The sequence below is a fragment of the Chaetodon auriga genome, chromosome 13, assembly GCF_051107435.1.
Source record: "Chaetodon auriga isolate fChaAug3 chromosome 13, fChaAug3.hap1, whole genome shotgun sequence".
Lineage (NCBI taxonomy): Eukaryota > Metazoa > Chordata > Actinopteri > Chaetodontiformes > Chaetodontidae > Chaetodon > Chaetodon auriga.
Window position 1 is genome coordinate 1,607,644 of NC_135086.1, and position 13,191 is coordinate 1,620,834.

The 13,191-nt window shown below is 42.8% G+C and overlaps 1 protein-coding gene across 4 annotated transcripts in view; it reads right to left on the minus strand.

Annotated features, from left to right (window-relative positions):
- Positions 1–319: 319 nt before the first annotated feature.
- LOC143330249 (nck-associated protein 5-like) overlaps positions 320–13,191 on the minus strand; it is a 60,111-nt gene continuing 47,239 nt past the window's right edge. For 3 of the 4 annotated variants that reach the window (XM_076746648.1, XM_076746647.1, XM_076746646.1), the window contains exons 10-14: positions 12,943–13,057; positions 12,111–12,186; positions 7,866–8,252; positions 5,439–5,534; positions 320–3,912 (exon numbers count right to left, since the gene is read on the minus strand). In XM_076746648.1, coding sequence (XP_076602763.1) covers positions 3,911–3,912; positions 5,439–5,534; positions 7,866–8,252; positions 12,111–12,186; positions 12,943–13,057 — 676 coding nt within the window. In that variant the 3' untranslated portion in view covers positions 320–3,910. Of the gene's footprint in view, positions 3,913–5,438; positions 5,535–7,865; positions 8,253–11,882; positions 11,922–12,110; positions 12,187–12,942; positions 13,058–13,191 lie in introns of those variants that run through there. The other variant, XM_076746649.1, reaches the window with a different exon arrangement.

Genomic DNA, 13,191 nt, shown 5'->3' on the forward strand with positions numbered 1-13,191 from the left:
GTCTGACAACACTGTTTGGCAGCCCAGCGGGAGTTTGCTTCCAGTTTGACAAACCCTGGTCCAGTGCCCACGACATGTTGGTGCGTTCTCTGAGAATTGTTTGCTTTGAAGTTAATGAAAAAAACAATGTTGTTGTCACAGAGCTGGAAAAGAAAGTTGGACTCAGTGCTCGGTTGCTGGCGAGCGCAGAGACTGGGCGCGAGTCTAAAGTGGACCCTCGGACTGTGAGGAATCCGTCTCCCCTGTTAGCATCAAGTCACATCTGGAGCTTTTTTACAGCCACAGTAATTCAGCCAAATACAGCAAGCACACGGCAGCATCCTTAACGCTGTATAAGTACTGAAATAGTTTATTTTTCTGTCTTCTTTTACATAAAACAAAGAGTATCAGTAATATACAATTCTCAATTCGTACTGCTAAGGTGACCGTCACACGAGAACATCACTGTTATTATTGGGTTCTGAAAAAAAAAAAACATTAAGGAGGAGAATTACTGTAATAGTGAGTAACAATATGTGCAATACATGGTAAATTACACTCATCAGTGCTGAGTACAAATACAGGGCATTAGAGTAAATGTTAAAAAAATACAATACTCTTGTGAGAGTGACGCTCTTCGTTATGTGAGTCATTTTAAAAACACAGACGCCATGCTCCATCTACCCGTATCAGTACAGCCAATCTGTTCCCTGATCCATGAACGCCTCGTCTCGCCGGTGTACGCTACATATTTCATTTATTCAACCTGTGTGCTGCTACTGCGTGAACACCACTTTAATTTTACAGATATTACCTTCAACATATACATGTAGCAAGTTAGTAAAGATCTAAAGAGGAGGTAAATACAGTCGGATGACAGGACTAATGATACTGTGCAACATGACCGTGCGTCAAAGTTCTACATCACGTTAAACTGTAAACTGTCTCTAGTGTTTCAAAAGAATATGGCTATAGTCACCATGACAAGTTTGATATGTAGATTCAGTTGCATTCATTTTCTGTATATGTGATTAGCTCAGAGCTGCGTTTGGCAATATGCATTTTGGCAAATATCTACACATGAAAGGCGACAGAGCTGAAGGGGGGGGGGGGGGGGCATCGCTAAGCGACTAAAACCGTCAAATATGTCGGGATGCATTCAAAACACCAAAAACTTTACTATAAAGGACACAGCATACATAATAGAGAGAAAGCGAGCTAGCGTGGTGAGATATCTTACAGTTAAATGTGTAGACAGAAACTAACAAGAGGAAAATACTGAGTTCAGGTTATTCCTTAAACCATTACAGTGAAATCTGGTGCGTTCAGTGGCTGCAGTGAAAAGGTTGTACATTTTAAAGTCGAGGTTCACTTCAAGTCCACAGCATCTATCAGACAACAAACGGTATTTTCCCTGAGCTAGCACAACAAAGTTCACAATGTGCGTACTACAGCAGGTGCTTTAGAGCTACGGTTACATGCAAAACTCACTGCTTTGTCTCGATGTCATAACTGTGGAAACACGTAGAAAACGCAGAACGCACATCACGTACGAAGAGCTTCATTACAAGACGTGCACAGCCTTCAACACGACGGCAGCTGTGAAGCCAGACTCACCTTTAAAGACAGATTATGAGTACTGTGCTGGAAGTACTTTCACACGTCAGTATTTTCCACCTCTCGTGATGAAACTCTTCGTACGTTGGCTATCAGATTCACATGATGCATTTCTGTGGTTAGAATAAGCCAGAGGGTGGTCGCATGCAAGTCAATATCAACACTGTGACAATAAAAAAAGAAGTTTCAACAAGATAGTGCACACTGTAAAGAATCACATTACTCAGTCAGGTATAGAGCTCATGAGTGGCCATCAGAAGTTAGCGCTGTACAGACGGATGGAAGTCACAGTCCGCAGTCTTCAGTTTATGAGTTTCCATCCGATGATTAGCTCAAAAATATATACTGACATGACTTCTCGAGTTCAGAAAGCAGAATTAGATGTTGACATAAACAGCTGTTACCATGTCTGGAAATGCTAACGAATGCTAATGCTAATTAATCTTTGTTCAGCAGGATTTCAGTGGAGGTCTTTCAGTGGCTTAAAGTGACCACAGCTGGTGCCATTATGGAGGTCTGGTGGTGAATCTGGTCGTGCCTGTGCGAGGTTATTTAAATGTTCGTAGCTGTATTAATCAACATATTTGATGATTAAATGGAGTCCAGTGATGATTCTGAACGTCTTCTGGCTCACTGTTCTTGTTGTACAGCCTCATTGTTAGATAAACCCAGCGTATGCTAATAAATGAAGTTGAGCATCCAGTGAGCTTAAGACTAAAAGCTTTGTCTTAAGAGTTGGTGGAGACCAAAAAACAGATAAAAAAAGAGAGAATATTGTACTTTGAATGTTGTATTTGTAAAGTAGCCACAGTGCTTTGTGTCTGCTGGATATGAAAGCAGGTGCTTGTTTGCTAACACGTTAGCTATAAGAGCTCTGTAAGCATAGCATTTTAATGCTAGTTAGTGAGTGCCTGTCATTGTATTTTGTATTTGTTCTGCCCTCTAGTGGTCAAAGTGGATAAGTGCAGTTTTAACCAGCTGGTTACAAAAACAGATATGCATGAAAAAGTGTTAACATGCTGCTGTGCGTCGGTTATAGAAGAGCAGGCAGAAACCCTTGATAGAGTTCAGAAGGTATTCACAGTCCTGTCTGCCTCGCAAGTGCAAACGCTCTCTTTCTATTGGCTGCAACTCGATAAGTATATTCAAGTGATGCTCATCCATTTCTGCAGCGCAGATGCAGAAGTAACCCACAACCCTGTGTGATATGGATTATAGCTGACAGATTTCATTTTGAGGTTGACTGGTTGACATCGAGCTTCTAAAACCACAAAGTGCCCCATGAAGAATGATGTGACTGCAGGATATTTCAGGCTAATGCTTCATTGTTAAGAGAAAACTTTAACGTCACAACCAGACACTCTGTCTCTTACACATGAGCCACATTGGCTGATGCATTTCAGGCCACATGAGCTGGAAACGCTGACTTTCAGTGCAGGATTTAGGTCATAAAAAAGTCGTTTAACACTGCAGACCATGATCAATTTTTAAATATCTAACCGTGAAGGCTGATGTTTCCTTTGCTTTGCTTTGAGTTTGTCTGCAGAGGCTTTGTTGTATGGTTGATAAAAGTAACTCAGGTGTTTCCTCCAAGGTGTTTTAGCCTACGTTAATGAGTTGCACGTGAACATAATTTGTAGGTTACAACACCCCTGCTGTCCTGTTTGAGTTGTAATGGTCTCTGCAACACTGGAAACTGTCTCCACGCCTTTAGCTCTTCTCAGTACTTCACATATATTGCTAGTTGTGCAGTAGCTTGAGAGCAGTTAGCTTAGCATGCTAATGAATGTGGTCATGTCACAGCAATGTAAAAAAGCAGCTCCTGGCCACCAATATTAACTTAAACCGGGCCGACAGCTGGTTTCAGATGTGCTTCTAAGAGGACGGTGAAGACAGGTAGCCATTAAAGTGCTACAGTAGCTTACCTGATGAACCAAAAACCACGGTTACTCCTCCCAGGTGGAAAACACAGCAGAGAAAATAACCATGTGTGTTTAAGTCCTGTGAGACAGCAGAGTCGTACATTTAGAAATTCAATCAGCACCTCACAGCTGATGCCAATGAGCGGCAGACCTCCACAATGGCTGCCAGAAGGTTCATTAGTACACCTGAAAGGCTACTCAGTATCTCAACACTGCACTGAGCACAGGCGGAAGCCCACAATGCCAGGCTCACTTGTTTTCCAGTCCTCAGCGTTTCATCCTGATAGTGTGCAAACTGTGGGGTTTGGGGATCATCCATGTGTGTGTCAGGGAGATAAATCCAACCGATTGCCTGATTCCTTGCTTCGGGTTGATTCATTCGGCTTCATAAACTCTGAAATGGAAGATGCAGAGCAGAGTGAGATCCTGCAGCACGGTGCCATGCAAACACTGTCCAAAAAAAAACACCTGCCATTCACAGAGAGCTAACACATGCTACTGCAACATTCACAAAGTGGGGTGAAGGTATGACTGAGTGCTCCCGGGATGGGAAAGGGCATTGCTATTTCAAGGAAACACTTAAATCACATATTGCAATACCGTTCCTCAATATGTGTGCCAGGAACATGCACACATGCAGCTGATCCTGCTCAAAAGGAACTCAGCCAGTCTTTCCACTGAGTGTAGAGCATGATAAATGACAGTTTCAGGAGGTTTCAGTGGTATTAAAGTGCTGCTGGAGGGCGATTCGACATATAAGCAAATATAAATAGACAACTTGTGATGTGATTGCAGTGGGATGAGATGCTATTTGAAGACCGCTGCCCTCCGTGTTTCCAACACGAGTCAGCCGCCGAGACAGTTAAACAGGCACCAGGTCAGATTTACGGTGTGAAGACTGTGACTGTGTGAAGACTGGAAGTGTGAGAGAGAGTCGCACAGAGAATTAAACATTTGCACGAGTGTTTTTCTGTGAATAAGAGAGGAAATAATTACTAGACCCAAAGGCAAAACAGGGTCGTTATGAGTATTTTTTGTGTGTGCTGCTTATGAGAAGCCTCATTTTTTTTTAACCCACAGGGATATCTTATGATCCACACACACACACACACGCACGCGCGCACGCACACACACACACGCACACACCTGTTGTAAATGCCAGCGTTAATGTACTGTAGTGAGATGCAAATGATGTTTGGGAAGCTTGTGTTAGTCATGTGCTTAGTTGCCACCATTAAGCTTACTTTCTGCTCAGTGGGGATGGAAATGACTTCCACAGAACGCGTGGCATTTGAAGCCAACTTTCGAGTTTAACTGTGCCGTTTTACGAGAAGAAGTGAAATTGTTGAGGTTTCTTCGTCTTTATAGCTCCCTGCTGCAGTGACAGTCTGAGCACGTCTGACGAGGCCACTGGAAGCAGATTCTACCTTTATTCTTATAAAGTGAACAAAAAACTAAACTACTGAAGAATTTTTAATCATTTAAAAGAAAATGAAACAAACCGTGATGCTGTTTTCAGTTCTCAAACGCCTTTTGACCTCAGCATTTGGAGAGTATTTAAACTCTAATGTGAATTTGATTACAGTATTCTTTAATATTCTCCAAGAACGGAGCTCCAAGGTAATTATACAGAAAATCGTCCGTCTTAATGGGGCAATAACACTTTTGTGAATTAACTGGAATCAGAAAATTCCTGCCATTCATTCTTTCAGAGGTGATGACCTGAAAGTAATTCCAGTAGTTTTTTAAGTAGCCCTGCTTGAAGGAACTCCTCTGTGTAGCAGTGAATAACGTCGGATCATGAAAATGTGAAACACACTCTGGCTGATGGTAAGTGGGCTCAGAGCAGAACGTGGGTGTTTTGGCTTCAAATTTTCCCAAATGTGTCACTTAAATAAAACCTCGTGAATGGTGTCTTACAGTTGGCAAGCTGAAGTCTTGTCTGCTCTTTCTGTTGGCTCGCAGTGGTTCGTGTTTTCGATTTGATATAAGTCAACTTCTTTGGTTCCAATCCACCTGGAAAAACCACAGAATGAAACTCATTTCAGAGGGTTTTTAATTCTCCGTCCTGTCAGGCAGAGGAGTCAAATGAGGAGTTAGGAGAAGAGAGTGACACTGACAGACTGACATCTGACATCTTCAAAGAGAGCAAGATTATCATTCTGAATTCAAAGTGGCAGCAGATCTGATTGACTCCAGCGGAGCAGCGGCTGACATCTTGAGAGATGACAAATTTCTAATTCTGACTTTAAAATGACAAACTGAACTGAACTCAGCTGAAAGACTGTGCAAATGAAGCTCCAGTTTAGTTTGCCAGATATGGAGTGACAGTTTAGGTTGCTTAAACAGTCAAGAGAATTCACTGTTTGTCAAACCAAATGTGCCTCAAGAGACAAATGTTTAAATATGCATTTGAGCAAAAAAGCATTCGGTCTGACGCAACTTTAGCAATCTGCACCATCTCTGGGTCCAGAGGGCCTTCAGCGTCAGACATCAGCACCTGAGTCCACCAAGCTAATCCGAAAATGGGCAAAGAGGAGGAGCGTGAGTGGGGCTGAGGTGGGCCGAGTGAAGTGCCCATGCCCTTAATTATGTCTGTCAGTGTCATCCAGCAGTTGTTCACCATCAGAAATATATAGTCTGCACGAAAAACAAGCGCTAATACAGAGAGAAGCTCTCCACAGAGGCAAGACCATGTTACCTAATGTGACGCTAACTCAATGCTAACCAAACGTTGGTTGATCACACATGATCTAACGGTATCTAGCAAAATGAAACACATGATATTAACCTCCACTGACTGCATACTGCTACACGCTCTTCATTCAAACATCTCCTCGTCTGTATAAAAGGGAGAAAATGTCACACATCTACTGTCTGCACTGCGGCGCTTCAGCAGGATCTGATTTTTTCGTTTGTTTGCTGGTCGTGTGATTAGCTATCACAGCCCGCGATACAACAGCGTTTACAGACCATATTGAAACACAAAGTTTAATCGAGTTAAATGGGAGGTGGCGCCGTCCAGGTGACGCCAGGTCTCCTCCAAAAATGGCCCATTTGTTGTTGATGACGTCCCATTCATAATTACAGCCACAGAATGTGGTGATCTATGCTGTGGTCTTATGCGCTGTTTAATAAATGCCCCCCATCGCTGCTCCTCTTTCACCATGCAAATGAAAACACGTTATTTGCCTTGTGGAGAACCCTCGGGTGTCACTCTGAAAGCATGACTCATCAAAAGCCATCAACACATAAATACATGTTTTCTCTTGGCAGTGAAAATGAGCGTCTTTCTGCTGTTTGATTAGCATGCTGAGGAGGACATGTGCACAATGTGTCCTCCTGCATCAAAGCTATCAGTGTAGTGATGACGATGGTGAGCACTGCCGCCTTTAGGAATCTATTATAGATACTTATATATAGACGCATTGCTCCTTCAAATCCACTGGACACACTTGTGAAAACAAAAGCGGAGGATATGACGGGGTGAAACGCATTTCCTGGAGTGAGAATGGAGCATCAACATCTCCTCGTAGTGCTCCTCAGAATAGAAAAATGAATAATGAAAACCCGTGGAGAGCTTTTTTAAAGGAACCAGGACAGTGACAGATGGCAGAGGGACTTACAGCCTGTGCTGTAGCCTATACAGCACAATCTGCTAACTCATGTGTAAAGATTACATTTTTTATCCCACCTTTTAATTTTGATCTATGGGATGACTGCAGGATTTTCCAGCCTGTTTCAGAAACAGCACATACACACTCAGCAAAACCCAACCTTCAGAAAAGTCACTGATTTATCAATATCGTGATGATTTTGGCTCATAATTAAACACCAATTCTTGTCCATGATGCAGGATTGCTGATAACCACAGCTACAGCAGCATCCACGCTAACCTCTTTAGGAGCCGCCATTGTTGATTTCAAACCAACAGTTGCCTCACTTGCTGAACCACGTCTGCCTATAGCTGCCTGTAGGTCCTCATAGGACGCTAACTGGTCTGAACCCTTGTGGTTCGGTCACAATCACATGACCTGAAGTTTGCTGCCTCTGCGTCTTTATAACCTATGACTAATTTTCTTACTTCTCTGCTTACGTAACGAGCACACCCCTTGATTGTCTCCACTCCGCTAAATTGAACAGTTGGCTTTCAAGAGCAGTTTGCACCAAGTTTGTACAGTTAACAGAGTTTGCTGAGAAGAGAAGCATAGAACAAAACAGGGAAATGTGCTTGAATGAAGCTGGTCAGTCCGCAGCATTAAAAGGAGAAAACCCTACAAGCGTCATCTTTACTTCTGCAGTCTGCATGCCATGCTTCTTGCTGGGACTTCTCTGGCGTTACTGTACCTTGTGGCAGTCTGGGTAGCCTGCTCTGGGTATCACACACACTGGCAGAGGTCACAATGGGTTGAGACTGGGGTTGGATGGGCTGGACGAAGGCCACAGTGGGGAAAGGCACTGACTGGATATGGGTCATGGAGGAGTCGGACAGGGAGTTTGGCACCCCTGCATGGCTGCTGTCCTTAAAGCTGGAGGGTATCCTCCACCGGGGTAATGGGGAAGGAGACACGTCCTCGCTGGAGGAACCGGGGACACTGGGAGGACTGAGGGACTGTTCTGGGGTTGATGAGGATTTGGGGAGGAGGTGCAGGATGGAGGAGAAGAAGGAACAGGATTCAGGAAGGGGGATGGTCCCAATTCCACTGTCCAACGTTCGCATCTTGCAGCCGAAGCCTGCGGCACAGGGAGAACAGTTGAAGTGGCTCAGGACAGCGGGAAAGAGAGGGGGCACAACAGGAATGAAACAACAGGGTAACCATGGTTGAAGTGGCGCTACAGAAACCTTTAAAAAACACCAGAGGAAGTCTGTGTAAAGCTGCTCCACTTGGAGAATAAGCTTCTCACTCTGTGCTCGAAACGATAACTGAAGATATGACTCAGTGACAGCTCTCACTATCAAATGAGGGCAGCTTTACCAATCAATAATGGATTGGGTCCCTCATGGCTCCTTGTTATTCCTGCCACGTTTTCCTTACTGTTTTAGCTCCAAGCAGCTGATCCTTGTGTTGTGTTTCAGTCATTTCAGAGAAGACAGGCAACAGATGGTTAGTCTGTTCTTTGTGATTTCACTCTTTAACTTGCAGATGGTTTCCTCTTAAAAGCCAAGTTGAAAAATGGTGGTTCAGCACAATCTAATTAACACATAAGTGTGAGGCAGGGTAATGATTTGCTGAGCTAATTACACCAAACATGTAACCCTGTCCCAGAGAACGACTCAGCCAACGCAAGTCAAGCCCACTTGAACCACTGCTTTGTGTCACAGATGCTGTTTAATGGGTGTGTGACGACTAGCATGCACTGATCACACTGTGAATATGAAATGTACAGAATGGCACATGACATGAGACTGTAATACACTCCAAATGTGTGTATTTTATGTGTAATATATCGAACATAACTGTCAAACACACACAGTTATGTCCTTTCTCAACTTTTGAAGTTAAAGATGCAGAATTTTGCGTTGTTCAATCAAAAGTGACATCGTGCCTCCAGCATTACACAGGATACACATTTACACCGTTAAACCCATGTTGAAGCTTTGTGCATTCAGCTCAGGTGCACAAAGCTTCACAAAGTTTGTATCAATTACACCTGGATGAGAGAATCATCAGTGGTTTCTTTCCAGACAAATCTTCCAGCACGCTGTCCAAAAAACAAGATGTATCACAGCAGCCATCCATCGAGTGAGCACAAAATCAAAATAAGAACAGATATCCTCAAGCTGTTGCCATGCAGACTCGTGGTTTAATGTGTACCCTGTAGCAGGAACCTGTAGGCAATCACACGCTGGAGCAAAAGCAACAGCTGCTCCCCCTTTATTAATTAAGGTATGCACACATGAGACCTTCTTCTGGGTCTCTGCAAGCTCATTTTTCTTCACTTTTTCTTATTTCATTTTGGAGCTAGAGTGCTCAAATTAATTGAGTTTTTCAGATTTGTCACATTACAAGTCATGCTATGCTAATAAATATGGAAATGTGGACAGGGTAAGAGGTAGAAATGTCCAAATAAAGTTGAAGCTATTTGTAGCCATGGAAATGCAGTCTTAGGCTCTGAAAACACAGAAACGTGCACTATTGTAATAAGATATTTACGACTCACATCATGTTTCAAGTTAGCTGCAAATGTGACACAGCATTGAAAAAATCTGGGCAGCTTTCTTTAAAGCATGAGTGATGGACACATCCTGACAAATTCAGCAACATTCACTGAGGTTATGTCACTATTGTTGATTAAGAATTAGCCTTAAGTGTCTGTTTGTGAGTGAGTTAGTCTGTTAGTGAGGCACCGCTTGAGATAAAAATGGTTATTTTCATCCTGTTGTAAACAAGAAGAAATAATTGAATTGAGAAGGCATGGAGCAGAGGCATTATTGATTAGCTTGGTCTTTGGTTGGAAGTTAACAAGAACCGCTGTGACACGAGGAAGGCAGAATCACCGAGGCTGAGAACTGATGGGTTTCAACAAGCCTTTAACATGAACGGTGAGCTCTTCGTCCTCCTCATCTGTACAATGTGTACCGAGCTCAATCAATAACTGCTCGCCATCACCAGACAACACTGCAGTGATGCTCACACTTAAAAAACACAGGGTACCATGTGCATAGTGTAATGATAATAATTATTATCATATAGTGTTGTGGACTGTGCTGATGTTCTTTGATGAGCGCAGGTGTTCTGTTGATGGCGGTCATTGCACACACAGGAGGTGCCGTCATGGAAGGTTTCTCCCTTTTAGGGCCTGACTTGTTTCTCACAGTGTGTGCACAGGATTTTTAATTTGTACAGGAAATTTGGAAACTGTGTGCAACTTCATCAGTTAGAATATGAAGTCTAATTTTCTAAGAAGCCAAAAGGAAAGGTGTAGTTTCTGTGTAGAACCACAGGCATCATTTTAACGTTGGTTGAAATGTACATATTTAGTTTGCCTCATCTTACTCCAAAGCATCAAGTTAAAACTGCTCGGTCAGCTCTACATGAGGCCCAACAAGTTTATGCCAAGTCTGGACGGTATAATTCAGCTCACAGCTGAAGGCAAAGTTAATTGACTCAGTTGTGGCTTGGATGAGCGTGCATAGCTGGTGCGGTGCTGAAATTTTAATGAGGTGATTAACCCCTGAGGGCAGGCGTCCGTCCGTATCAAACATGCTTGATATTTGCGGCGCCTTGCTGATGGTGTCACTCTGGTCAATGAAATTTCAGCAGGGCCTGCCACCAGTGCTCTATCGGAGCGATGTGCAGAGTTTCATCTGATGGTATTTTTAATCTAGTGACTGCAATGAAATAAGAACCGAATAAAGTTTGTTTCCCTGTCTGGTTTCGCCCTTTTACTCTCTGCTCCACTTTCCAACTCTAGTTTAAGTGGAAAATTGCTTACTGAGTGTTTTGACATATTCAGGGTTCTTTCTAATCCAAAGTTTTGGACCCCACCCAAAATGAACAGGTGGAAAACTGACCCAAACCTGATGTGCATAAATCTGAAAGGGACCCAAGGACAGTCGATGCTGAACAGAGCCAAACGGGGAGAAAACACCAACACTGGCAGCACCAATTAATGAGCAACATCTACCGAAAAGTGGCCGGAGAAAGTTTTCTTTTCGGTGGGTTATTTCACGTTCAGGACCAGAACTGGCCTTTGCAGTGCGATGCCTATAACCAAACACCTGCTGTAATTTTACACTATGCTGTTCAGAGAAGTGTGTGTTCAGTGTCCATGAGAGTGTTTTTAACAAGAAGCATCAGTCTTGTGACTCTCATGAAATAAGCTGTTTTGTATCGATCCCATTTATTACCGACATCTATAACAACAGCACTGTTTGTCTGCTTGCGCTGCTTGGCCCAACTGACAGCAATTAATTGATCCAAAATTTGAAACTGAAACTTCAGGCAAATACAATCCACCTAAATAACACAATCGTATTCAGCGCAGGAACAATCCAGTCGATGTTCTTGCAGCAGTGTGGGTCCACTTCCTCTACAAATGCTGCCCAGGTGGGAGCCTTGGCCCCCATATGGATGAAATGGTTCATCCTGATTGGATGAGCTGGTGCATGCAGACTTTCAGTGCATGTGAAGATGAGCATTCAAGGCTACATACAATATCTCCATTAAAGGGCAAACTGCATGGAGTACAACTGTGGTGAAATGGTTCCTATTCGCCCTGATTCAGATTGTCACCAGAAACAAAATAAATAAATGCAGAAAATGAACAGAAATATGGAGGCAAAAGCACACACTGACAAAATTCTGCATTTTGCATGTTTGGTTGACTGCTGATAGCATATTCATCATGTTTATGACTTACACATATCTGTCATATTTGGTCTTCACTTCTTTCTGCAAACTGCAAAATGGTAAGCACAGATGAGACCTTCAGGCTAGCACGTTTGAATTGACACAGCTAACATTGCCATTAAGTCAGCTTAGTTTTGCTTTGTGGGTACCAAAATGTTTAAGGGGGATCCATTACTACTCGCTGTGACTGTGAGGAATTATGGGCAGTCCTACGCGACAGAGAATAGAAGAATCTGACCTATTGCAGAATCCTGGTTGGGGCTCTTCACTGTGGATCCATTTTCACCATCAGATCTCAGGTTCACCATCTGCACCTTAGTCTGTTTGTAGAAGGACAGAAAAGAAATTACGCACATGTTCTGTCATACTAAGACATGCACAGCATCATTGTTTGTTTCTTGCTCTTATCCATAGGGTCTTTTCATAGTCAGTACCAATCTTTATGTGGCTCTAGCTGACAATGGGCGCCCAGCCTTGACGGTGTCACAGTGTGATAATCATTTTCATCTCATGGTCTCTCCACTGACATCATGCCACCAACATTATTTCTTGTCTGATGCATGGCGTGGTACATGCTCAGTTTCACAGGTTTTGAACACTACAGCATAGTGTGATACTTTTAAAAACTTAATGTGGCCGTTTGTTGAATAATTTATACTTTCTTTGGATGAATAAATTGGGTCCAATGGTAAAATTATGGACACAGTGAGAAATCTAAAGTTCTTAAAATGAGGTTTGATAATAAAGGCTGAAATGATGAAACTGTGCGTAAGAGGGTTTGACGGACAGTTGGTGGAATTAGCCCGAAGTACAGCTCACTTGTTAAGACGGTTAAGTAACTCAAGTCTTTTCTGTATTCTGCATTCTGTATCTGTGTTTTTTATAATCATTTACAGTAAAACAAATCAATGTCTACTTGTTCGTCAGTCTTTTGTTGTTTTTGTTTTGAATGTGTCTCTCTGGTGCATTTATTACACACATCTTCCTATAAAGACATTGTTGTGATTAGAACTAAACGTCGCTATGGATAAAATAAAGCCTGTTTGGAATCAGGTAATGGTTTAATTTACCTTTGGGTCCCCGATGACGTCGGTATGTCCTTGTATTTCATTCAGGGACATTCCTGGGCAGGGCATTGAGATGCATGCCCTCACTGCATCATGAGCCTCTCTTCTCCCCACAGAGCTGAAAGAAAACAGTTTGTCAACAAACCACTACACACTGAGATGTCTGAAATTGAGTCAACATGCCCAGGGTGATTTTGGCTGATAAATTACCCTATATCTCTTGAAACCTGGCTGCGATCCTCTGTGTAAAAT